This window comes from Mus caroli, unplaced genomic scaffold, assembly GCF_978045245.1.
Source record: "Mus caroli unplaced genomic scaffold, Mus_caroli_1 scaffold_17, whole genome shotgun sequence".
NCBI lineage: Eukaryota > Metazoa > Chordata > Mammalia > Rodentia > Muridae > Mus > Mus caroli.
Genome location: NW_028227272.1, coordinates 84,459,290 through 84,486,734, shown reverse-complemented (window position 1 = coordinate 84,486,734; position 27,445 = coordinate 84,459,290). Strand labels below are relative to the sequence as shown.

At 43.2% G+C, this 27,445-nt stretch overlaps 1 protein-coding gene and 1 pseudogene across 1 annotated transcript in view; one reads left to right on the top strand and one right to left on the bottom strand.

Annotated features, from left to right (window-relative positions):
* The window catches only part of Map3k7cl (MAP3K7 C-terminal like), a 38,203-nt gene extending 17,958 nt beyond the window's left edge, over positions 1–20,245 (bottom strand). Inside the window, exons 1-3 of the mRNA XM_021185486.2 lie at positions 20,011–20,245; positions 17,583–17,691; positions 4,926–4,987 (exon numbers count right to left, since the gene is read on the bottom strand). Coding sequence (XP_021041145.1) covers positions 4,926–4,987; positions 17,583–17,652 — 132 coding nt within the window. The 5' untranslated portion in view covers positions 17,653–17,691; positions 20,011–20,245. The remainder of the gene's footprint in view (positions 1–4,925; positions 4,988–17,582; positions 17,692–20,010) is intronic.
* Positions 20,246–24,205: 3,960 nt separating this feature from the next.
* LOC110311903 (large ribosomal subunit protein eL31 pseudogene) lies at positions 24,206–24,575 on the top strand (annotated as a pseudogene).
* Positions 24,576–27,445: the final 2,870 nt, after the last annotated feature.

Sequence of the window (27,445 nt, the reverse complement as noted above, 5' to 3'; positions counted from 1 at the left end):
ATGGTAAAGTCTCTCAAAATTAACAAGCACAGTCTACTGAAACAAAGAGGAGAAAACTAGTATAGGTCGACGAAAGGAAGATCTAGAGTTCATTCAATTATGGCCATTCAATTTTTTACTAGTTTAGGACTTTAAGGATTTGAAGATATGTAGTAACTGACAGTTCTTTAACGCATACACTGAGTGCAGTGCCAGTAAGTGCTGGAATTTACACTGTGTAACTTACATATTGTAAGGCTTGGACTAAAACACATTTGTGTCCTTTCTGTTGCTCCAGAGACTATAAAAGAGCTATGTAATTCAAGAATTCCCAGACTTTTCCCACGGTTGTTCCTAACTGTGTTGTTGTTGTTGTTGTTGTTGTTGTTGTTGTTGTGTCTATCCTAACAACCACTGACTCAGCTTTTAAAAAAATGTTTTTTCAGGACTAGAGAGACAGCTCAGTGGTTAAGAGCACTGACTGTCCTTCTATAGGTCCTGAGTCCAATTCCCAGCAACCAGATGAGAGCTTACAACCATCTATAGTGTGGCTTGACGCCCTCTTCTGGCATGCAGGTGTACATGCAGATAGATGACTCAAAAATAAATATTACTTTGGCAGAGTTCCAAAATCTTTCAATCTCCTCCATATACTATATACATATATATAGTATATATTAGTGGCCATTCAGAAAAAAATATATTTATATAAAATTATAAATTTATATATAATTTTTTTTCTGAATAGCCACCAAGATACTTTTATCAGTGTGTGGACAAGAGAGAAATGTTGGCCATTTCAGCACCCCTCAGCCTTTCCTGACCACAGTTCCAGGAATGTATTGAAGCTGTCATGTCCCAGATGCCAAATGATATACTGAGGCAAGCAGGAAAAGAAGTTTCTGGAGAGGCTGCCAGATGACATTACGATACTCAAGGGAAACTGTGAAATTATCTATTTGTAGAAGTGACATCAGATTGGGGACTTACAGGACTCTGTCTGAGAAAAGGCAAGTTCAGTGCGTACCACAGAGACACCTGTTACTGTCGTCTCCCGTCAGATGAGAGGGCTTTAGAAGGCTTTGAAGCTATTGCTCAATTTATTATGTTTTTAAAAGACCATCGTTTTCCAAGTGCCTTGGCTTTAATGGGGAGAACACCCAAACCTCTGTGTGTAACTCAGAATCTTGAGGTTTTGCCTTTGTGCTACATGTTTAGAAATAAGTCTCTTAATCCTGAATATTTTATTCAATCAAGAATTTCACCAAGGAAAACTATTTATGTTGATTGAGCCCATTTTTTTTCCACGTAATTTGTTAGGTCTCCTCATTAGAATACTTCATTCCTACCCTTACCCCAGTGTGAAACAGCTATCAGAGGAAGAGGGTGAGGCTTACAGAAAGCAAGCTTTGAGCTAAGCTATAAGGACAAAAACATAAAACTCTTTCACTCAGGCTGTGAGACGGACTTGGTCTTACTCTGGATGGGGAAAGAAGTTTGTCGTTCCGAACAGAGAGAAGTCAGAGCTCTGTCAACACCTTTCCAAATAGAAGGGAATCACTTTTCCCTAAAGTAGTAATTTTTCATTCCCCTTGAAGCAGTGGACATAGGACAGCACCTTCTTTTTTCCTAATTATATAAATTAAACCAGATGCCAAATACTGCGCCTGATGCCCACAAGGGATTTGGAAACTTAGTCCCAAGAAAGAAACGTAAAATTAACCTCCCACCTGCCCTTGTGCAGAGGCCTAGAAATGAACAAGTAGAGCAATGTTGAGTTAATTCTACCTTACCCTGAGGTCTCTGACCCAGAGTCTTGTGTTAATAGAGACATCAAATGAAAGGTTTGTCATAGCTATTCTTGCCCACGGCTTTTTTTGGCTTCTGTGAAAATAGAAGCACTGTGAATTGCATGTTCAAACACGTCCACATTCTTGGCAAAGCCACAGAAAACTCTCAGGGGGTCAAATTGGCGATAGAGTATCCACCAAATAGATATTTTATAGCTCTGCTTTATAAATCACCCAGGAATGTGCGAAGGATATCAGAAAAGTCCCAACAGGTTTTACAAGGCATTTCTAGAACCGCGTCATGGTAACCTTGCCAACCCTGAAGCAAAACAAGTCTCAGTTTATCAAACTCATTTAAACGGCCCATGTGTTCCATGAGTAGTAAGAGAAAGAGATCCGCGAGCTGATTTAGCTGCAACTCTGACCTCAGGTTTCTCGTGTACAAAGTAGAGACAGAACAGTTAGTGTCTATGATTTTTGCAAGAACCTAGTGAGGTCACATGTAGGGAAATGGCCCTTGCCTGCGATGGAGTCAGAGTATGCAGGGGAGGAGATCATTCTAGGGTGCCGCAGAGGGAACTGTAAGAGCTGCCATGGTTTACATCTCCTTGTAGTGACTCCCACAGCGCTCTTCTATAAAATAAACTGGCATTTATTCTCCCATAGCAGATCATGACACTCAGCAGAGAGTATGACAGATGGCCTGGAGAGTCGGCTCAGCAGTTAAGAGCACTGACTGCTCTTCCAGAGTTCCTGAGTTCAAATCCCAGCAACCACACGGTGACTTCTAACCATCTGTAATGGGATCTGATGCACTCTTCTAGTGTGTGTGTCTGAAGACAGCTACAGTGTACTCATATACATAAATATAAATAATGATAAAAAAGAGTATTTATTACAGGATAGAAGAGCTCACATCCAACTGTAAGGAAGGCCTGGCCCAGGTAAAAGATGGTTCCTATTGTCCATGAAGCAGTCTCTTTGCTTTTAGCGCAGGACTCTCTGCTGTAGCCTGGCTTAGATGTGTGTGCTTCTGTAAGCACGGGAACAGGAATGTGCTCCCTCACCGTCTTGTGTTTGGGGAGTTTGTTTGGTTGATTTTTTTTGGCACACATACCCTGGAGAGTAAAGATTATAAGCATCAACTCCTCTAGACAGGCATTCCTAGCTGAAAGTGGAGACAACTGGTAAGCGTTAATATCAAACTCAGTCTCATCTCTCACTGCAGAAACACAAATCGACTTGAATGTGTTCTGCTGGGAGGCTGGTGACACCCTCTCTGCTCAGGAAGCGGGAATGCCATGACCACACTGAAGGAGAAAATCCAAACGATGAGGGCCTACCTCCTTAAAGATCAATAACGAGGAAAACTTCACACTGGAGAATAATTAAGTAAAATAACTAAGTAGATTCATTTCTAATATATTTCAAATAGAACTATAAGCTGTAATTGGGGTTATACCATTTAAATGGACTTAGCGATGCTCTAACAGGAAATTATCTCGATAATCATGTGGAAATCTGGGTAATGCCATGAATCCTCTACAGACCGAGCCATAAGCTAAGAAAGATCATTGATATTCCAATTAGGAGAAAAAAATATTTTTCTGACACACACAAAGAGAGACAGAGACAGAGAGACACAGAGACAAAGAGAATACATTATTTATAATTTCATGGGGGAACAAGAACATGGACTGACTCCTGATTTATCTTGTTGAAAACGGTGGATCCTGTTTTCATCTGATTTCCATGATAATAAAACAGCTTAGCTGGGACAGCATCAGTTAGGGAACACAGTCCTTTTCGAGTCCCTGCTCTACTTTGGTAGTCCATATATAGACAAACCCCCTGGAGGACAATGCTCAAAGACTGTAATGTGTAACATGAGCAAAACAGAAAGAAAGAATGCTGGTCCAGTGCGGGAGTAGGGGAAGTGTGATTAGGTATCAACAGCTAGAGGTCCAGGCTGATGTGTCACATGGGGCTGGGGGCGGGGCACAGAGAAAGAGCTGGAGAAGACATCCTCACAACGCCATCTCTCTCAGGATGGCTGTGTGGTAACCAGTGCACCTTCCTACCTGCTACTCAGACTTTGCTGAGATCTATAGAGCTGATTGTGATCTGTTGAACAACCCCCCACGTTAGTTCTAAGGTGCTACACCCACAGCTAAGAGAACTGGTTGCTCGGCAAGGACCCAGGTTCAATTACCCACAACCTCCTAGCATCTCAAAACCACCTGTCACTGTGGTTCCAAGGGATCTGACAATACCAGACTCAAAAGTGATACGCAGAGAGACGTGAAGGCAGAAACCCTGTACACACAGAAATCAACACTCAAAACCTCCTTGCCTAAGGCCAGGATATTCCATCTAAAAAGTTAAAAGTAAATTAGTATCTTACACAAACACTCTGATGTGTTAAGCTGGGATATCTTCCCATAGGTCATCTAGAAGTGATATATACCATATGTTCTCATAGGCAGAACCAACAGTTTTCTGAAGGTCTTAACTCCCACTTGCTATATTCCACTAGAACACTGGCTCTCTCAACCTTCCTAAGGGTGTGACCCTTTAAAACAGTCCCTCATGCTGTTGTGACCTCCAACCATGAAATTATTTCATTGCTACTTGATAGCTGTAGTGTTGTTACTGTAGTACTGTAACTATCTGATATGCAAGAGATCCGATATATGTGAGCTCCAAAGGGGTCACAACCCACAAGGTAAGAACTGCTGCCCTAGAAGTTGTCAGAAAAATGGAAAAAGAGGCAGGTAGCAGAAAAAAAAAATATTCCAAAGCCTTGGCAATATGACAGCTTCTCTCTGCACGGTTTAATACTAATCAGAGCGGAAGTCCAACAGCCTGGAGACATTGTAGTAAGAAACAGGGGTGTCACACTCCCAGCTCAGGGGGGTCACACTCCCAGCTCCAGCAACTTGACTCTGAGCACTTGGAGTCCAGGTGTCATAGCTAGATAACCACAGGCATTCCCTAACTGCTTCTGTCTGACCTCGGAGCCCTAAGAACACAAATGCTTAGGACTTAAAAGCCGTCTGCCCTGTGTATCGATTTGTAGTCCCCACATAGCCGTTTGCTGGCTCCGCATATGTGTAGCGCTGCAGGGAAGCAGGCAAGCCTTTGCAGAATCCTTACCTGGAGCTGCTGCTCTAACTCTGGGAAAACCAAAGGAATGGCATCTTCAGATGGTGTATCATCTAAAAAACGAAAAGACGAAAAGACGGAGGGTTACTCAGCATACCCTATGTCTCGGGAGGACGAGACATCATGTTATATGTATATGGAGGCACACGAACCTCTTCAGAAAGTGTGTGTGTGTGTGTGTCCTCTAATGACTCTCCAGTTGAAAAGAGCTACTTAATACTATCACATTTGCCCAAACCAAAAAATATGATCTGCATGAAAGTGCTTTAACAGGGTGCTAATGGGGTAGCCAGAACCACGTCCACGGGGCAGAAGGACATGTGTGAAAAGCGGCTCCACTGGAGGAGTTTACCCTTTACCCTGTCATACACCTCCATTTCCAAGCACCTGTCCAGAACTCGCTCCGGATTCCTATGGGTAACCGCCAGCAGCCCAGACAGGGCCTCGCTCCCCACAGTGTCTGGCAACACTGCCAACCTGGGCAGAATCCACAGCTGCAGTTCCAAATGAGCGTGAGCCCACACTACTGACATAAGCAGCGTGGCTCACTGTAGGCAGCTCTGGAAGTCTGTGAGGAAACCTGGCAGAGATGTTGTCTTAGATATTCCAGTTACCCCCAAATTTCTTCAAGAACAGGCTTGCTACACCAGCCTTGGTGCCTTGGAAACAGGATCTGTCTCTCTAGAGAACTTTATCTCCACAGGGACATAAGTTGTTCATTTCCAAACCCTTACCCCAGTGCATGCCTGAGAATGCAACACAGACACACAGACACTCACACAAACACACACACAGACACACACACACACACACACACACACACACACAAAGCCATTTTAAGACATAACAAAGCAAGGAGATACATTAGTTTTTATATTCTCACTAACGTAATCAAATTCACTGATAAGAACTAATTGGCATTCATTTTTAATTATGTATGTCATACATAACAAAGAGAAGAACAGTCATGATTAGTATCCATAGAGATTTATTTCCATGATCCCTCATGGATAAAAAAAACTCTGAGGATGCTCATCTCAAATCCTTCATCTGAAATGGAGCACTTACATATAACTTACATGTATCCACACACATACTTTCACCTCTAGGTAACTCCTAACAACACGAAAATGTGGTTGTCATGGAAACAATTGTACCGCATAGGTTAAGAAAAACAACAAGAAGAAATCTGTACCCCTCTCAAGTGTTTCCTACCCTTGGTTGAATCCAGATACAGAAGTCACAAATACGCAAGGGCAACTCTATCCCCTCCCAACTCGCTGAGAGCATGGTCCAAAATAAAATGTAGTAAATAACTCAGGGCATTTGTGGCTTCTGAGGGATGCTCTTTGACGGCATGGAAGACAGACACCAGAGAGGATTTAAACAAGGACCAAACACCTTAAGGGTCTGGTCACTCAAAAGCACTTTGGTCAAGAACCTTGACATAACATTCCCACTTAAAAGTGGCCTACAATAATGACAACATATCACCAAACAAAACTCATTTTATAACTGCAGTTGTGCTGGTCGATGGATGTCTATGGTTCACTAATCATCCTAAACACGGTCTTCATGGAGGGTTAAAGCCCCTTAGATGTTCCCTCCCTATCAGAATAAGGAACAGCAAATTCCAGTCAGTTACTGTGGCTTTCTCAATCGACATCATCTTTGGCCAAGAGACTGGCTGAAATGATCGCAACTGACACATTGCAGAGATACCTTCCGTTATAAAGTTTAAAAGACTGATTTGGGTCTTCAATCCATTCTAATTCACCTCAGTACAGTTTCCAAAGCCTAGACATTGGGATTTTTTTTATCTCATCGGGGCCAAGACCAGAATGATTTGGCACAGAAAATAGAAACATGCTCTATTTTGGCATCCCAACCCTGATGAGCATACATGAGGAGTCACTTGGAAGGAGAAACCACTTCCGTGAAGTTCAAACACAGACAGGGCTTGATAGAATTTCGGAAGATACCTAGAAGGAAGCTCCGGGCTTCCTGACATTTGAGCCATCCTGCCCACCATGCGGTCACACTCCTTGCTTTGTTTTAAGAAGAGTGGAGGGTAATTATCCATAAACTGCTCCATCCTGTGACCAGCAAACGTCCACCATGACCTAGAGATCAATGCCTTCATACGCCACGTTGGAACTCATGTGACTATGATTTGCGGATAAAGGAAGGCTTGCGATTGGACCTCTTTGACTAAAAGGGAAATCTAATCGACATAATGGATGTTTTACAGACAAGCAGAAAGCAAGCAAGACCTTTGTTTTAGAATGGATCGAGCTGGATTAACCAGAGCAGGAAATAGCAGCGGAAACAAGAAAACCAAAGACAGATGCAAGGAGTCTACCAGCTCCGAAAGCCAACAGGCATCTCCCGCTCCACGCCATCTGCTTTAGCTGGCAGCCTGGCTTGCCAGAAATTTCAGCGTTTGAGAAGCTGCTTACAAAGCTACCCCGTGTTGGTGCGAGGGGTGTTTACTTTTAAACAGTGGCTGCCTTCTTTGACTGGTTTTTAAAATAGGCAAATATTCTAAAAGCAGAATGATGAATCACGGGATTGGGCCGAGAGGAAAGACGGAAAGTGACTCAGGCAGGCCACTAGACAGCTGCTCCGCAAACATTTGGCCAAATCTTTGTAATACTTCCACCATCGTAATGGATCAGAGCCCCTGAGAGTGGTCAAGTTTATTATGACAGTTCAGAAGCACACAGAAAACTGTACAGTAGCTATACCAAGAAATCCCTAGGCATATTTGTTATTTTTTTTCTAATAGAAGCAGTTACTAGGCACATTTATAATGGGACAAGATTCCAGAATAGCTGCATTTTTATTATGATTTAACTGCCAGATATTTATTGTCTATCATGGGCACAGTAAGGACTCAGAGGCCATGCTGAACTGGAAAGTCAGTTTAGCCTGGGTTTTAATAGGTTGATAAAATAAAATGAATGCTCTGTGAACTTCATAAACCAGACAAAGGCAGAGCTGAATCTCAGTGGCAGAGTACTCATTAGCGCGCACAAGAGTCTGTCCTTATCCCCAGCACAACCTAACAGAAAGACCAACTAAAGTGCATCCTAAGGAATTTCTTTTTCCCTTTAAAAAGTATTTTAGACACGTTTGCCTATTTTGTGTAAGGGTATTTTACCTTCATGTATGTGCCTGTACCATATGCACACCTGGTGCCCACAGAAGCCAGAAGAGGCCATCTGATCCCCTGAGACTGGTATTATAGATGGCTGTGAACCACCAATGTGGATACTGGGAGTTGAACCCAGGTCCTCTGGTAGAGCAGGCAGTGCTCTTAACCACTGAGCTATCTCTCCGCAAGAATAAAATATACGAAGGAAAGAGTTATAAAGGAGAGGGGGGGGGGAATGAATAAGCAGATGTTCACTGCCTGTTTGGCAGCTGTGACATGACTAAGTCATGTGTGACATGACACAACTTAAGATAGAAGTTTCCTGTTGGTATTCCAGCTGCCTAGACACTCCACAGCACATTTTATGATGGGCTCCTTTCAGCATTGGTAGGGCAGCTGTTGGTTGGCTTTCAAGGGCATTGTGTTTGCAGACTTCCTTAAACCGTCTTATCTATGTTTTTCCATGAAACAGACAAACAAGATGAGCAGAGACTGGAAGCTAAAGCCTCACTGGTACCTAGGAATTACCTGTTCCATCTGAGTCATGGCAGGATGCTGAATGAGAGGACATGGCTGAGCATTTGGTCCAGTCCATTGAGAGCAGAATAAGGACCAAGTTATAAGAAGGAGAAAGAGCCCTCTAAAATGCCGTGACTAACAAACGGCCTTGTGAGATGAGGTATCTATCTCCCGGCCCGGGGCTCTTTCCACTGTCCCAGTGTGCTGTTCACCTCCCAGTCAATGATTTCCCAGAGTTGCATTTCATAAACCAGAACCAATTCTGGAATAGTGCAAACCATACCTTAGATGACACGCCGGCCCAAGGATCTAAGAACCCAGGTAAAGGGCTAGACAGTGTGGCCCATGCCTACAACTTTGGCACATGGGAATTAGTGAAGTTCAGGTTGAGTGAGAAACCCTTGCCTGAAAGAACAAAGGTAGACAGTAGTAGAGAAAGATACTTGCTGTCTATCTACCCCTGAACTTCACACTCATACACATACATACACACCCACACACATTTTTGCACACACCTAAATTAACATTCATATACACACACCACACACAACAACAACAGTAACACAACACACACAACATACTATACACATACATCAAAAAGAAAGGCATGGGACTGGAGAGATGGCTCAGTGGTTAAGAGCACTGGCTGCTTTTGCAGAGGGCCAGGATTTAGTTCCTGGCGCATACGTAGTGGTTCTCAAACACATGTAACCCTACTTCCAAGAGACCCAACACCTTCTCCTGATCTTCTCTGGCATACAGCATACACACAGTGCACAAATATACATGAAGGCAAAAATACCCATATACATGAAACAAAAATCTCAAAAATACAAAGTGCTGGGCGTGGTGGCACCTTTGAAGAGGCAAGTTGCTTTCTGTGCTTGAGGCTATCCTGGTCTACATAGTGAGATCCAGGATATCCAGGGTCATAAAAAGGATCTGTCTTTCTGGTTTTTTGTTGTTGGTGGTGGTAGCTTTTTCTGTTTGTTAGTTTTGTATTTTTTTGTTTTTGTTTTTGTTTTTGTTTCTGGGTCACTCTATGTAGACCAGGCTGGCCTCAAACACAGGGATCCTCCTGCCCTCTGCCTCCCAAGTGCTGGGATTAAAACCCTGTGCCACCATACCTGGCTGTCTCACAAAAACTAACAAAACCCACTATTTTTCTGCACCCTGATGGCTTCATATACCTGTGACCTGTGCGGTCACCAAGAGTCATAAGACCAGATGAGCCACACCTGCTTTAGTGCTTTGACTCAGTGTCTTCATATTTGAGTAAAAGGTCCTCCATTTGTGTCTTTTGCTGTGCACCACCCCACCACACCCCACGCCCGGGCAGTATGGAGATGGAATGACCTCCAGCATGACCTCTGAGTGCTGGTGACCTGGAGGATGTTCTGAAAGCCACCAAGGACAAAGTGACACTCCATAAGCAAGTAGTCTATCTGAAGCTCCTGATCTGAGGGTGGTACACAACCTTTCCTGGAAACGGTTGCCTAGTGAGAGCTCGTAACTGCCTAGTGTAACAGCCAGGGAACATCAGCAGCACAGACGGCATGTGAACTGTAGATCTACCTTTGTGGTGGATGTGAATGTGAGTAACCGCTATAATTTCTTTAAGGCTCCGTTTTCTTTCTGCAATGGGCAGAGTGACGTGTTTCAGAGGCTTATTATTAACGAGGAAACACACACATGTCAGTCACTCAGCCTGAAGTTTCAGGTCTAAGAAATAATCATTAACAGGGATGCACTCTTAAATATACTTGAGTTTCTCTTCTGTTTCTTCTTACTATAAAAACCCAACCACTGTGTGGAGATGAGGCAGGTGGATGTGTGCATGGGTGCAGTGGTTGGGGACAGTCTCACTCGAATGCCCCCTATGGTGGAGGGGTTTCCCAAGTGAGGCCAGCACCCTCAAGTCTTATGATTTACTTTCTCCATCTAACCCTGAATTAAAGAAGTGTCATTCCTCCATTTCCTCACCAAAGCAAACACTTCCTTCATGAAACGTTACCTGGAAATCTGAACTCAAAAATTTAAGTAGTTTTATTTAAAATAAACATGGGCCAGATATTTCTAAGACAGCATCATCATCATCAACCACTTTAACAAATTTTTTTCTAGATAACTCAGCTCTTGTTAGAACATCACAGTTTTATGCTACATAAAAACACATGTTAAAGCTTTGCTTCCTGATTTCTCTTTTTTTTTTTTTTTTCGAGACAGGGTTTCTCTGTGTAGCCCTGGCTGTCCTGGAACTCACTTTGTAGACCAAGCTGGCCTCGAACTCAGAAATCCGCCTGCCTCTGCCTCCCGAGTGCTGGGATTAAAGGCGTGCGCCACCACGCCCGGCTTGCTTCCTGATTTCTCAATGTTACGTGTGAATTCTGTCTTATGTGTTGGATGTTCAGAACCACGGAGCTGAAGTGCAGCCAGAGAGGTGGGTGGGGTTGGAGACTGACGTGGTGAAGAGAGAAAGCCAGGAGGGCTTCCGTTCACTGCTGGTTCTTTATCATTAACAAATGCCTGGTGACCTTGATCAGTGCCACCTCTTGTGACTATGTTAACACTCTTTCTCTGCAGAGAAGGACTTGATGCAGCTTACAGATTTGGTTTTCTTTTAGGAGCACTCTTCTATTCCCCTCCTTCTATTCCCTGTCCTTTTGCTGACTCCATCATCTCTCTGTTTTTCTCTCAGAACGTTTTGACTTACTCAGCTCATTGGTACTCTTGTCTTCCAAAGGCATCGAGCACAGCATGTCACACACAGCTGGCATCGAGCACAGCATGTCACACACAGCTGGCCCTCTACACCTGTACGTTCAGCCAATCATAGACTGAAAATGTTGCAGGAAAAGAATTAGGTCTGCAGTGACATACATCGGCTGCTTTCCTTGTTATTTCTGAAGTAACGAAAGATGGCAGGTGTTTACACAGCCTTCACACTGTATTCGGTTAAGTTATCTGGAGACAAAACACAGGAGGATGTACACAGGCCGTGTAAACATGATGCCATTTTATAGAGAGGGCTTGAGCATCTGCAGAATTTGGTGTTGGAGAGGGGTCTGGAACCAAGAGCCTCAAAAACCTCCGGAAAAGAACACTCGTGACTCAGCGCCCCACCAAATACATTTCCCCTTTAATCTCTAACAACATATTAAAAATAACCTCTCATTCTCCCTCTGACTACTGGGCAGCTATTTGTTGTCAGAAACAAGTTTTAAAAAACAGTCAGGATCTTTATTATATAATGTAAGCTTTCCTGGAACTTGTGGAAACCCTCCTGCTTCTGTCTCTTGAGTTCTATAGGTCCGCACCACCATGCGCCCACTCATGGATTCCTCTCATTGAATGAGCCCTACTTCTAGCTGGATACTGATACAGAAATACCCAGGACCTGGTTTTGAAGCCCTCCCTATTTACTAATTGCTCATGTGAAGCAGGCTATTTAGTTCCCTTCAGGAGACATTTGCAGAAATGGTTATGACATCTCCCTGTGGGGTTATTAGCAGTATGAAACTGAGGCGGGATAACACAATTATAAATGTCTACATACTCCATAAACACTTACTTCCTGTATAGCCTTTCTTTGAAAATTTAAGCAACAGATTCCAACCAAAATAAAAATAAAAACTGATTGCATCCCAAGGAATTTTCACTAATAACAATGAACTCCAAAAGGCTGTAGTATTATTATATTATTGATTTCATAAATGTGTTGTGAGTCTCTAAAGTTAAAAATGGCTGCCATGGTGCCCCTTTTCTTGCTGGGTCTGTCAGGCATCCAGAATTCTCGAAGAACTTTAACTTTTACTTTCTATTAAATAGATAGGTAAAGCGAGCGATCAAGCAACAGAACAGACGAGAGATTTAAAAATAATCCTCAGCATCCACTTATGTTAGACATAGAAAGACTTCCAAGCATCTTTCTGGAGAAAAAATATTAAAAGTCTAGAGAGGAGAGAGTACCAGAAACATCTAGGCTCTGGGAGACAGGGAGGGATAATATTCTCTCCCTTCCTGAGAGAGGAAGAAATAATATGCAAAGTAGGAACTGTTCATAGAAGGAGACAATGGCGAGGGACATGTCACCTAAGTCAGTCCGTCTGATAGCCACGTGCCCTTGGACAGAAAGGTCACTGCACCATTAGAGTGCATGCCATGGTAGCTGCTTCAGCTATTCTACAGAATCCCCACTAGAATGTGTTCTAGACAGAACACATGGGTTTTTGAGATAAAAACAAAATATTTTAACGACTCTGACAGAATGGCTCCTGGATTTGTAGACTAACCCCTGCGTGGTTAATTTGTACCCTAATGTGAAAATCCCAACAACTTAATTTTTAAACATAAAATGTTAAGAGCTACCAGCCTAGGCCGATGCTAATACTCTTGAATCGAGAGTGGGACAGAGAGATGAATACAAAGTCTATATTTTTGTGAGCATTTGCCACCCTTGTAACCCAGATGAAGATAAACAAAATTCTCAGGTAGTTAAACGAAATCCTAACATCTGTCCAATTCTAAATTCTCTCCCATTAGACCAGAGCCTGTGGTTCACCATAATTCAAGGTAGGGGAATTCCTATTTTTTTCTCAGCATATTTATTATTGTGGAAACTAATTCATCAGAAGACTTCGTTTAGGTTGTTAACATTTGGGAATTCCTGGTTTGGAAATAATATTGAGCGTATTGGATTGGGGACTTGATTTAATGGATTCCCAAATTACATGGGAATTCCCATAGTTGCTTGTAAGATGCTGCAGGTCCCTGCCCCCAGTTGAAGAGAAATTGCTAAAATACATACTTTATACCTAGAGATGGCACCTTTCTATAATCTACCTCTCAGCCCAGTTTTATTGGCAGCTCCTTCCAAAGGCTTTGCCAATTTCTCCAGATAGTATGGACTAATACGCAAATCTCAGAGTTTTAAGGTTTTAGGGGGGTAGTTCATGTCTTGCCTCATTGTGTGCATCATGTCTTCACCCCCACCCTCTGTGCATCCTGATAGCCTTGGCAAAAGGCTGGAGACATAGAAGACAAGAAAAGCCAGTTTCTGAGAGAGGCAACAGCACTAGTCACTCACTGGATTTCTAATCCCCAAACAACAGCAGGCAGCTACACTGTGAAGTATCTCTTGGCATCGAGAAGCAGTGTGGAATGTCCACAGAGCACGTGTGCCCCAGTCATTTATATTTGTCTTAATACTCCTCCATCAGTTACCATAATTATGGGGACAACTTGAATATTTAATTTGGGTCAAGTACTTGGCTAAATGCTTCACCTATAAGGTGGTATTTCATTCTTCCTTCCATATGCAACTCAAGAAAAACCGAATTTCAACAAGGCTGAATAGCCTACCTGACCTCAGAGCACACTATGAAGATAAGTCCCAAATTACCCTTAACGCCAAACCCCTAAACATCTAGAGTAAATATCTCAGGAGTGTATACCAAAACATCCTAAAACTCCTGGAATAGTAACTATATGAGTCCTACAAGAGATGAGTTCATGGGTGCTGGAGAGGTGAATCACTAGTTAAGAACTCTTGCTGTGCAATCCTGAGGACCAGAGTTCTAATCCCAGCTCTCCTGCTACACTGTATCCCGAAAATGCCTGTCATTCTGGCTCTAAGAGATGCAGTACCCACTTCTAATCTCAGGTTAGCACATACACATGTAAATAAACAAAATAATAGAAATGAGTAGATATGACCAAGATAAATTTTATACATGTGTAAAATTGCCAAAGAATAAATGATCCTCAAAAAGAGAAACAAATATATCATCAACATTCACAAGGAAAGAGTTCTTCCTTTCCTTTTCACTCTGCGTATTCATCCATACTATATCTAACAGTGTAGAATTAATAACTCCTCAAAAGGCCATGGTCCTTTACCCACTTGCTATGAAAGTGCAGGATATTTCCCTTTGTTTTGTTTTGTTTTGTTTTGTTTTGTTTTGTTTTGTTTTGTTTTCCTAAATATGTGGTCCACAGGATGGACACCATGGAATGCAAAAGGCATGTATAGCTTGCATGATGACAAATGTTATCTGTGTGCCTGTGGGACGCGCCACACACTCCTTAGTCAAGAATTTGAAGGGAGTGTCCCAACTAGCTGCAAAGCATCTTTTGGTGAACTAACAACTTTGTGTGCATGGAAATTTTTCAAGTCCTCGGCTCTGACCGATGCTTGAAATGTTGCACATTTAATATATAACATGCACAAACATGTAAGAGGGCTTCCTTTGTCCTCACAGAAAAGTAGCAAGTCTATAAGGTCGGTATATATAGGGGTAGGATCTTAATGCACATGTTCTTTTTTCTTAACATGTTGTTAACATGTTCTTTGATAAACATGCACATTTACACAGTGTACTTAGAGCACATCCACCCCCCCCCATTACTTCCCTCTGAGTTCCCCTAGTTCCCCCAACCCATCTTCCTCACAAGTTCATGTCCTTTGGCTTTTGTTTTTCTAAGCATGTGTTCTTGATGGATGCTCTCAGGCTAGGTTGAGAAACAATGAGAACTACCCACTGCCTTAGAGTCTATCAGCAGATAGCCTTCCTGGACAAACTGAGACACGTCGATCATAAAGCTGAAATATTTAATCATGGTAGAGTCTTTATAAGCCTTCCTATGCATCCTTTTGTGGAAGAAGAAGGTAAGGGTTACTTAAAGTGTAACCTATTCCAAACACAGCTGTTAAGAAACACGAATTTCCAAAGTGGACATTTGGAAAACATTGAAAAGAGAAACAAAAGAGACTGAAAGTAAATGTAAACGCATTGATTTAAAATGCTCAAAAACTCTCAGCCAGGGTCCTGACAACTCAGAGACAGTGCCAAGCAAATCTTGGTATACATTTGGACTTCAAAGAAAACTCAATCCTTCCAGCCCAAAGAGGAGACTCATATCTCTATGACTCTTTTCTGATATGGTGCATTTCTTTGTCTTGTACAAAATTATGTAATAACTTTACTTGAGTAAATCAAGTATCCTAGACTAAAATTTTCACTTGTATCTCTGTTTATTATAAATGGGGCACGTTCTGTGCCTATGGGACGTGCACAGAAGAAGGTAAATTAGACATCGCCTTTCTTCTTGGATTATGCACTTGCACGCGGTGTGTCTTGAGGTCTACTTGTTGCATATAGGCCATTCCTTGAAATGTTGGAGCTCTGAAGTCTTAAAAGCAGGAAGGTTTTCTTGTACTTTTTAGAGAAGTAGCAGGACATAATGAAGGGATCTGGACTTCTAAGGTCCCGAGGTTGGATCATAAACTCCATTATTTACCTAACAATGTGGTCTCCGGCCTCAGAATTCCACCCAGTAGGTATGGAATGCTCATGCCTATGTTATATGGTCATTTAAACTTGAACAAAGAACACAGAGGAGTTCCTCCTGCACGGAGAATCAGAATTTCTATGTCGGTGTGGTTCTTCCTAGTGCAGCTGTTTCTTCTCACCAGTGTCTTACAGAATAACACTTGAGTGGGAGAGAGAGTACATTGAAAAAGGCCATGGGATTAGAGTCAAAAATATATAATGAAGAGTCGAGTTTTCACCTCTCCATACTCCAGAACATTCTGCACTGTGACTACAGTCTGGAAGGCTTTAGGGTAGACAGATAGCTATGTAATCACCCAGCATATAGCATCTGGGTACGTCACACCAGAATTTCTAGAGCCAAATTCCTTACTTTATATTCTTTTGGAATGATTATGCCACTTTTCACATATCAATCGTGTGTGTGTGTGTGTGTGTGTGTGTGTGTGTGTGTGTGTCAGCATTCATGTAGGGGCCAGAAGACAACCTTGGTGGCATTTTTCAAGTGCCACACACCTTGTTCTTTGAGACAGGTCTCTTACTATCCTGGGACCCCCTGGGTAGGCAGGGACAAAGTCCAAGGATCCTTCCACTTCTATCTCCCCAGTACTGGATTTACAAGTGTGCACCCACACGCCCAGCTTTTGTCTAAGGCTTCTAGGAAACTGAGCTTAGGTCTTTGTGTCTGCATGGACAGTATTTTACTGGCTAAGCTATCACCCCAGCCCTGAATCATTAATTTGTAAAACATCACTCCTATGTGGACACTCCAGGGAAGGAGAGAGGGAAAAACAGAGAAAACGAGACTCATTTCTCAAAAGACCTGAGTGTTAAATGGTCATGCATGAGCCTGTGATTTTAACAGGTGACATTAGTCTCAGAGCTCATAGAGCAGATCTTCCATTCACAGCCACTGTGACCTCCCACCTCTTGGGCCCCTTGATCAAGGGTGGTGCAATTCCATATGCGTGTTAAGAGGTCACTGAGAGGAGCTATGACAAAAGACTCTAAATACGGCAGGCTCATCTCAGACCTTACTATTTAGAGAGGCCCCTCCTCACCTGCACCATTCATCACTCCTGGTGAAGTCTGTTTGTTTAGCCGGAAGTGTGGGAACACCAGTGAGACTCCAACCTTACACACGGGTGGCTGGAATGGTGCCAGTGATATTTTTATATTATCTAACCAACTGCCAGCTCTTAAGAAATACTTCCTCGGGTCATTTTAACAATGACATCGTCTGCTATCCTTAGAAGCTGTTATGACTCTGTGACTCTTATCCTGAAGGAAAGGTAGAATGGGAAAAGGAGGAAGAAAGGAAGGAAGGAAGGAAGGAAGGAAGGAAGGAAGGAAGGAAGGAAGGAAGGAAGGGAGGGAGGGAGGGAGGGAGGGAGGGAGGGAGGGAGGGAGGCAGGGAGGGAGGGAGGAAGGAAGAGTTAAAACAACCAAATTAGTTTTGGTGGCGAGGGGGAAGAAACTTCTAGAAGTACTTCTGGAATATCTAACTGTGTGGTGGGGTATCATACATCTTCTCGTCAGGTCATGCAAACACGCAATTTTGAACATTCTCCATGGAATCACAAATAGGATGAAGATTCGGCAAGTGTCGGAGGCAGCCCTCTCCCCTGAAGCCAAGTGTACCTGGGGCATCATTGAGGCTAAATGCGATTCGAACTGGCTTATCTGCAGGTACCCGGGCTGTGCTGATCATGTGGGCACCTGAGGCCCGGCCTTCTCCTGGGTCTTCCAGCTGCAAGGACACGAGATAGCCATAGTCAGTTTACCCAGCATCACACCCCGACACTCCAGAGACTCTCAGGAAAAAGAAGGGAGATTTAGTAAGTTGCCTTTCCCCACATTGTAAGTACATACCCGGTCCATTTTAAGTTTTTTTTTTCTCTTCTGCAAAAAAAAAATTACTTTGGTAACAGACATTCAGAATGAATGAGACATGGTTTAAAATTTCCTATTTCATAGTTTCAATATTGCATTTCATTGATCAGTTGAATTTTGGTTTTGAGGGTCGCCTATTATTTTTAATTGGGGACAATATTAAAATGATACAGTCTTAGTAGACTGTCAGATGGCCCCAGACTAAGCTGCTTTTCCATGCCTAGGGGTTGGGGAGAGAGCCCAGCCGGTAATATGCTTGCCATGCAAGCAGAAGGATCTGAGTTCAATTCTCCTGTAAAAATCTGGGGGCATGGCAGTATGAGCTTGTGACCTCAGTAATGGAGAGATAGAGTCAAGTGGATCTCTGAGGCCCCTGGGACAACTAGCCTGGCCTAACTGGCAGCAAGCCCCATTAACTAGTGAAAGACCTGGCCTCAACGAACAAGGAAGATCAAACCAGAGGCATAACTCCAAAGGTTGGCTTGTGGCTTCCATGTGCATGTGCACACCTGAACGGTCGTGCAGACATGCAAGCACTCATACACACAAAGCCTAAATTAAATACAATGTTTCGTTTGGGAGGTAGTGAAGGATGAATATCATTTAAAGTAAACCCAAACCATTTTACACCACATTATATTTGTAGTATGAAAATTACATTCTTAACTATCTGATGGCCTAGAAATCTATCAAACACTTATGCCCAAGGTTTCACCTCTTAACAGCAGGCTAGAACCCAAAACAAAACTTGGCCGTAGGACGCACAGCTATAATTACCAGCATGTATGGAAGGGAGCAAGAAGATCAGCTGATCCAAGGTAATATTTACTAAATCGTGAGTTCAAAGCCAGCTTGAGCTACATGAAGCCCTCCTTTAAACAAACAAACACCCAAAGGCATCCCATGAGTGTGTGGCTCTATTTATTAAATTATTATTATTTAGTTAATAAACTTAGAGACAATACGTGGAAAACATCCTATATTAACATTTCTATTTTTGGTCATGCCTCTTCTAAACTCTCTCCTTCCTATTCATCTCATGTAGGCAGAAACCCAAAAAAAAAACCTGCATGATATTTTAAGGAAAATGTCTCCAAAAATGGCAAAATATAAATAATGTCTTTAGCCATCCTTGGCAGGGTCCTGGGAACCGCGGTAGCAGAATATTTTCTCATGGTCAGGTTTTTTTTTTTTTTTTTTTTTTTTTTTTCTCTCTTTCCCATAGCTTTTCTGTGTCTAAAAATAGTATCCAGAACACTGGGGTTTGTTTTTACAATTACTTGTGTGGGCAAGTTCAAGGCCTACATTTGTATATGTGCATTCAGATGTACATACATTGTGAACCATCTTAGGTTCCATCCTGAAAGAAAACAGGCTTCTGTTAGCCATCCAGTAAAGCTTAAAAGCACAACAAATGTTTATGCGCCACTTAGAATTCTGTTGCACCCAAGATAATCCTCACAATAGCTCTGAGCCCTGGACATTCTACACACCACAACAACGTAACTTTATGTTACAAAAGGACAGAATCCTGAAATGGCTATGACTTAACACGGGACTTCTTGCTTTTCAAAAAAAAAAAAAAAAAAAACAACAACCCTCTGGCACATTTGTGTGTAGTTTCTTCCACTTGGTATCGGTATTCTCTTAACCACCTGTTTCTGAAGAAAGAGCACAGATGGTCTCAAGTTGAACAAAACAAGCAGAAGCTCCGAGAGTTGTAGCCGAGAGGGAAAGTCTTACTTCTGGGAGACCTACAGTGCACAGTCTGCCTGAGGGTGACTTCTAGGGATGGGAAGCTCGCGCCTCTTCAGGTGCATACATCCCTTTCCACTTTCCTGCATCAACAAATGAAGCACAGGAGACGGAAATCTGTCCCTTGGGTTTACTAAACAGGCCTCTGCTCTGGCTTCCAGCTAGAGGAATGAAATCGATCAACACAGCTAAGAGCAAGACAACAGAAAATGTCTGTCTGTCTGTCTGTCTGTCTGTTTCAGAAAGGGTGATGACCAGATCCGGTAGATTTTGAGTGCCACACAGCATCCACAACTTGCCTTTCCATCGCACCTCCCCGGGGAAAGTGGCTGCTGGGTCCTTCTCCGGCCACTGTAACGGAGCCTCAGTTAAGTTGCCTGTGCTCAGAGCGGTTAGCTGGGTTTCACACCTGCTGCCTTACCTCACTTAGTTGAGAGTCTGCGCTTGTGTAATCCAGGGCCAGCCACTGCCTTGGCCAGTCGTTGAGTTTGTGGAGTCAAGACTCAGCGAGAGAGCAGTCTGCACCTGCTGCATAGCAGCCACCGACACTCTGAGGAGCAGAGACAGCTGCCCAGGCTGCACACTACCTGCTCTGCCCCGGACCCCAGTGTCCCATCCCACGGGACCTCCCTGTTCCGCTTCCTCGCATAGCCCCTCTCTCCTTTCCTTGCCACTCTGACAGCCAAGATGTTGTCATGTTTCTAGAAAAAGCAAGAGCAAAAGAAAATCCCTCCTCCTGTCAGAAGCATTGATAAACAGCAAGCTGTAGAGCGTCCAAATGTTTTAATTCATTAGTCCTGGCAAACCTAAAATACAAACAGACTTGCTTCACAAGACAGGAATGTCTTCGTGGTGACCCAATCCGTGTCTGCGTCTATTCCAGCGAACTGGCAAAGATAGCATGACTCTAGTCAGCAAAAATGTCAGCTCAGCTAGAGCCAGCCAACTTGGACAGGCCACTGGCTGCCTCTTGGAACGTAGCAGTGATGATCCCATTAAGAAGGTGAGGTTTGAGGTTGAGCTGGTCCTGAGCTTGATGGCTTGATCCGCTCTACAAAGGCATTCGCTCACCAAAGGGGTCAGTGGTCAACTGGGAACATCGGGATCCCTCCGACCTCTCTTCACAGTCGTTAAACTTGGATGCCTTGGGTATTTAAAAATAACTGAACCGTGACGTTAAGGTTAAAGAGTTAAGCATAAATAACGTTAAGAGAATGCAAAGACAAAGCCACATACTGAAAGGAGATATTTGCGAAATGCACAGGGGAATCCAAAATATGGGAAGAAAACTTAAAACTGGACAGAGGGGAAACAGTCCAGTCGGGGAGTGAGGAGGAGGAAGGGGGAGCGGTCGAGAGTTCTAAACAGACACTTTTTCAGCAAAGGTAAACAGATAGCGAGTAAACCTATGGAAAGATGGTCGGCTTTCAAGTCAGTAGAGAGCCGCAGACAGAAATAATGGGGCGTTGCCTGGCACCCGTTCCCAGGGCTCTTATCCTAACACAAGCGATGAAGTACATATGGAGAAGAATGCTAGCTCTCCCTCACTTCTAGTGGGAATACAGAAGGATAAAAGAACCTTAGAATACAATTTGATCATTTCTTACTAAACCAAACATATTCTTATCATGTGATCCATCAATGGCAGGCCTGTTCCAGGTTCACATGACAATCCTGGGTGATACGTTCAGCCTCAAAGAAGTCAAAGTAGTGCATCATGTATGGGATGAATGCAAGTCAGTAATTACGTCTTGCATTTTAAATGCCGTCCAAAGGCCTATGCATGGAAGGCTTGCTCAGCTGTCCACAGCATGACTTTGAAGTGATGGAAACTTTGGGGCGAGGGGGTCCCACTTAGGTGATTGGAGGTATGCCCTTAAAGATATTAGTGTCCAGCCCCTCCTCTTACTCTTTCTTTGCTCTCCGGATGTATTGATGGGTACAGTTTTCTTATATCACGTGCTCCATGATAAATTGCCTCACCACGGGCCCAAAGGCAATGGGACCAAGTGTAGCCTTTGAAGCCATGAGAGACCAAATTAATCTTTCAGACTTACAAGTTTACTTTCTTAAGTCCTTTGCCAAAACAATGAAAAGGAAGGCAATATCATATCTTTAGGGACTCCCACATCAGGCCCCTAGGCTTGCCTTGAGAGGGGCTGAGGGTGACACTGATGTTACTACAGTTATCAGTAACTGCTAGCATCTGGAGCTAGGGATGAAAAACAGACCTTTCTTAAAGTGACAGTTCATACTAAATACATGGGACTCATCTCCTTCTGTGATCACTTACCCGACAGAGGCAACATCTCTGTATCCCAGAGTCATGTCAGGAATCCTGGAGACTTCCCAGGACATGGGCTATAACACTCACGGCTGCCTCTTCCAAGATCAAAGATGACAGAGAGAGAGAGAGAGAGAGAGAGAGAGAGAGAGAGAGAGAGAGAGAGAGAGAGAGAGAGAGAGAGGTCTGCCAGATGCTACGGTGGAAAAGACTTCAACAAAGGATAATTTGACAACACTGAGTAAAGCATAAATTAAAAAATGTCTCATTTTTCTTACTTAGATAGTCTAAATACGCTCTGTTTGAGCCTGATGCTATAAATTGAAAGGTTTCCAACCTTAATAACTCTTCTGTCACCTTAGGAATGATGGTGCACGTATGGGCTGGTTACTCAAAACACATTCAAGCAACCAATAGGAAACACAAATGAAGTCAAGTCCCACAACTGAAACCCAAAATAACCCAGATGGCACTTTAGGAATGCAAAAATAGAGAGAGAGAAATTCAATCCGGAAAGGATGTATGTGCACATGAAAATATTAACACATCAACTGTATGTTTCTCAGTGGTACCAATACCCACTTTTTTGTTTGTTTGTTTGTTTGTTTGTTTGTTTGTTTTATTCTCTTCAGCAGTAAGTATTTTTCACTGCTTGTGTTAGTAAGCTTTTCATTGCCATAACAAGACATTTGAGATAGAAAATGAAAAGGGGAAGGGCTTATTTTGTGTCATGGTGTCAGGAGCTCCCATCCATGGTCACTTGAGCCCATCGGATGGCGCCTGTGGCAGGACAGTACATCATTGCCGGAGCACTTGGGGGAGAAGGCTGTGTTCTCCTTCATGGAATGAAGCAAAGGGAGAAAATTCAACAGTCTCCCAAGTGCCCAGCTGGGGGTCAAGCTCAGAATACATGGGCCTTGGGAAACACTCCAGACACAAATTAGAACATTGTTATGGGGGAGTTTTTTTTTTTAATAAAAAAAGTGGGGGGGACTTTCAGCTGGACATCTTGCGTGTGCCTTTAATCCCAGCACTTAGGAAGCAAAGTCAAGAAGACCTCTGTGAGCTCAGCTCCGGTCTTGTCTACAAAGTAGGTTCCACACCAGCCCAGAACTAGGGGGCCATAGTATGTTCACATATGAGTTTGTTTCTGATTTAGGATAGGCTCGTAGTTTAGACTATTATCATAATTTGGTGATATAAATTTCTCAATACAATACAAGAATTTTATGAACTGTGTTTTCTAGAGCAGTGCTTCCTCTGACTTGCTCGGTTGCTTAGGAAACATGGTCACTACCTCATAAGGTCAACTTCAGGCCAGCCTCTCCTCCTGCCGCCGACCACAGTCAAGCTTCGAGTACCCAGGGCCTCTTCCTGCTTCTTTTTGGTTGGTCACAGTAACACAAGGGAAACTCCACACAAGTTTCAAGGATCGGGAGCAAACGTAAGGCACTGCCCCCGCTGGCTTTGCGTTTATCCTTTTAGATGATGTGCAAAATCATATGGATTCTTGAAATGTTATTTTATGTGCCTGGGTGTTTCTACGCGTACTACGTGTGTGGAGGAGCCCTTGTAGGTCAGAATAGGCACTGGATCTCCTGGAGCTGGAATTACAGGCAGTTGTGAGATGCCTTGCAGGTCCTGGGAACCAAACTAGGTCATCTGAGCGAGCCTGGTCTTAAGCAATAAACATGTTCCCTCCCCCGCCCCCAGGTTGAATAGATTTTTTATTATTACTATTATTTAAGAATTTCTGATCCTATCTTGTCACCACCTTTCACTCGGGAAGAGACTAAGGATTGTTTTTACGAATGCAAGTTCACTTGAGGTTTCAGTTAGTAGAGTGACCAGCTTAAGATGGTTGTTTTCCTGAAGCTCAAGGTTAGAAGGAGGGTAAGAACCACTGAACTTCCCTTCCCGGAGGTTTCTCTTTTATGAACTTTACTAAAAGAAGATGGCGACGTCCACTCGATGTTCTGACTTGAGGAAAGAAAGACGGGAGGTGGAAAACTGTGACCTATGAGTTCAACCCAGGCTGTTCTCTGTGTATATAAAACTTCATTGGAACACAGCCATAACCACCATCGCACGGTCCCTGTTTCTCTTGCTGAAGTCATTGCCAGCACACACCACTTAAGAATCTAAGAATCTGGCTGTCTAGGTCCCAGTCTGGTTCTTCTCCTAGAACTTCAGTTAATTCAATCAAACAATCTATGCTTCGATTTTTCCCAGGTACAAAGTGGGGGATACTTTATCATTATGAAGATTACAGGAGTTGGTTTTCCTTCCCACAATTCCTTGCACCCTTCCTTTCCAACTTGGGCCCAGCAGAATGGCTCCCGCAAAGAAGGGTGGCAAGAAGATGGCTTCTGCCATCAGCAAGGCGGTGACCGGAGAATACACCATCAACATTCACAAGTGCATCCATGGAGTGGGCTTCAAGAAGTGTGCTCCTTGGGCACTCAAAGAAATTTGGAAATTCACCATGAAGGAAGTGGGGACTCCAGATGTGCGCACTGACACCAGGCTCAATAAAGCCATCTTGGCCAAGGGAATAAGGAATGTTCCATATCACATCCAAGTATGTTTGTCCAGAAAACGTAATGAGGACAAGGATTCACCAAAAAAGTCTACACATTGGTAACTTACTGCCTGTTACCGCATTCAAAAATCTACAGACGGTCAACATGGATGAGAACTAACCTGATGAATGTCAAATAACGTTGCAGAACTGCCCCCAAAAAAAGAAAAAAAAAAGACTACAGGAGTTTAAATAGAAATGTATACAAGAATGCCAGAAATTGTCATTATTCATGGGAGGGGGCAAAAAAATGGAAAAATTCACAAGAAGAAAATGTACACTACCTGTTTTAAGGTTCAGGGAACACTGAAGACGAGGGGTCAGAAAGAATGTAAGAGTAACAGAAACAAATGGTATATCTCACGTGCACATATGCACGTGTCTTCAGGGACTATCCCTGAAGACAGAACAGAAAGATTGAAAGAACTAGAGGTGTGGGAAGATAGGAGCAAAACACTGTCTTCGGGACATGCTGAGACCAATGCATTCCTGAACTCAGAGCAGCTATGGTTGCCTGCCCAAGACCAACACAAGATCAAATCTGCCAACAGTCCAGTATGGACCTCCTAACTGAGGCGCTATGGACACGGATGGCTTCTAAGGGAAGGAGAGTCAGTTCTCATTCCGGGTGTGACTGCTGGCAGTTCAACACTAGTCCAGTAGATGGCCCCAACCCATAAATACATGGATAGCACAAACTGGACTGGACTGGTCCTTAAATGAGAGAGGAAGAAGGTTGGAGTGGTGGCACACACCTTTAATCTCAGAGCTTGGAAGGCAGAGACAGGCAGGTCTCTGTGAGTTTGAAGCCAGCCTGGCCTACAGAGTGAGGTTCAAGACTCTGAGACCCTGTGCTAGAGAGAGAGTCAGGGAAGGCACGTGGAGAGGGAGGCGTGAAGTTGAAAGACATGGGGAGGTGTTGGATCTGGGAATTCTCAGAGAGTTAATAAAAATATTTTAGAGCAAAACAATAATTTAAAAAAGGGAAGAAAAAGAATATACAAGGCAAAAGACAGGGGAAAGAGCTGTTATGTGCTATTTTCCGGGCAGGACATACCGTGATCTCATAGTCACTGGAGCTGCCTTTAGTGAGCCTGGATGAGACTTGACATATTTATAGTCAACCATGTATGGATCAGGGAAGGGTTCGCTGGGAACCCTGTCCTCTTTGCTGAACTATTGGCTGTGGTGAATTCTGGGGGAGGAGTGGCTATTTTGTCCCCACTGATGGGCCCATGGTCAAAGAGATGGCCCTGATTAACCTGTGATAGCCCTGTGTAAGCAAAGAGCACACATGGAGGGACCCATGGCTCCAGCTGCAGATGTAGCAGAGGATGGCCTTATGTGAGGGTAAATAAAACCCGTCGCATCTCTATGCCCTAGTTTGCTCAACTAGGCCAGCAAAGTTGCTGTAAAGGAACAGAGAATGAATGCTTTGGATGAATAAAGAAACGTTCGACACCCTTAGTCGTCAGGGAAATGCAGACCAAAACAACTCTGAGATTCCATCTTACACTTGTCAGAATGGCTAAGATCCCTAACATGAGTGACGACAGCCCATGCTGGCAAGGATGTAGAGCAAAGGGAACACTCCTCCGTTACTGGTGGGAGTGCACACGTGTATGTACAGCCACTATGGAAATTACATGGTGGGTTCCTCAGAAAATTAGGAATCAATCTACCTCAGAATCCAGCTATTCCACTTGGGAATATACCCAAAGGATGCTCCATCCTAGTGCAAGGACACTTGCTCAAATATGTTTATGGTTGCTTTATTTATAATAGCCAGAAGCTGGAAATCAACCTAGATGTTCCAGAATATTGGATAAAGAAGATGTGGTACGTTTACACAGTGGAGTATTACTCAGCTGCTTTTTAAAAATGATGTCATGAAATTTGCAGGCAAATAGAACTAGCAAAAAGAAAAAAAATCATTCTTAGTGAGGTAACCGAGACCCAGAAGACGTTTCATTTTTAAGGTCTTATTGTTACTGAGAATTATTAATAAAATCCATTGAACACTTCCTGAAAACCCCAACTTGGCTGAACCTAGGAACTACTGTCTCCAGAGTGAATCTAGAGCTTGTCAAGCTGACAGCTGATACAAGTGGTGGTTACAATAGCCCGTTCGCTGCCTTTGAAGTGTGCATCTTTGTATATAAGCCCTTCTATTTCAAGAAAATAAAACCTCCCGAGTGAATAATGGGAAATTAAAAAGAGAAGACTAGATCTGAATAATTCTCAGCTTCTGAATTGTTGCTAACCAAGTTACTATTACCTTAAGTGCCAAAGGGCACAGTTTGGCTCAAAAACCTGGGAAATCTAGGAACTTTATAGTTCCAAAAGCAGATTTTTCAAATGCAAAACAAAAATCATATAAACTGACTTTCTTTACTTTAGGGGACAGCTTTAGTCTATGCCAATTCCATTTCCAGATGGAGTTTCCCCATTGGGGCCACTACCTACCTACACACGTCTCCAGATTTATAAGCCCAAGGGGAAGAGAAGAACCGTTATCCTGAGTCCTTAGGCCAAGCTCGAGTCCTTAGGCCCCATCCTCACTATAGTTAAGTGTGGGAGCGCTTTGTCAGAGGACTTGTGTGTCTCGGATTCACTTGTGAAGTTGAGTAGGGAAAAACGTTTATGTTAGGAAGGGAGAGAGGGAGGAAAGAAAGGAAGAGACGAACAGAAAGGGAGGAGGGGCAGCAAGGACAGAAGGTGCGAAGAAAAAGAAACTTCTAAAATTCTAGGCTAGTACCTTCATGGATACAATGTATCAGTCTCATGAACTAGTCTGGCTTAAGGTATGGGGGAGACACTGTGTACAGGAGGCAAACACTAACTGCAGGACATTCGGCTATCTCTGTTCATTCTCATGGTACTCAGTGTGAAAGGCCACCCTTCAACATCCCTGTTTTATAAAGGAACAGAGAGTTAGAAAGCTTCAGCTATTGGCTCAATGTTCCAGAATTCAGAAATTACACTCAATTG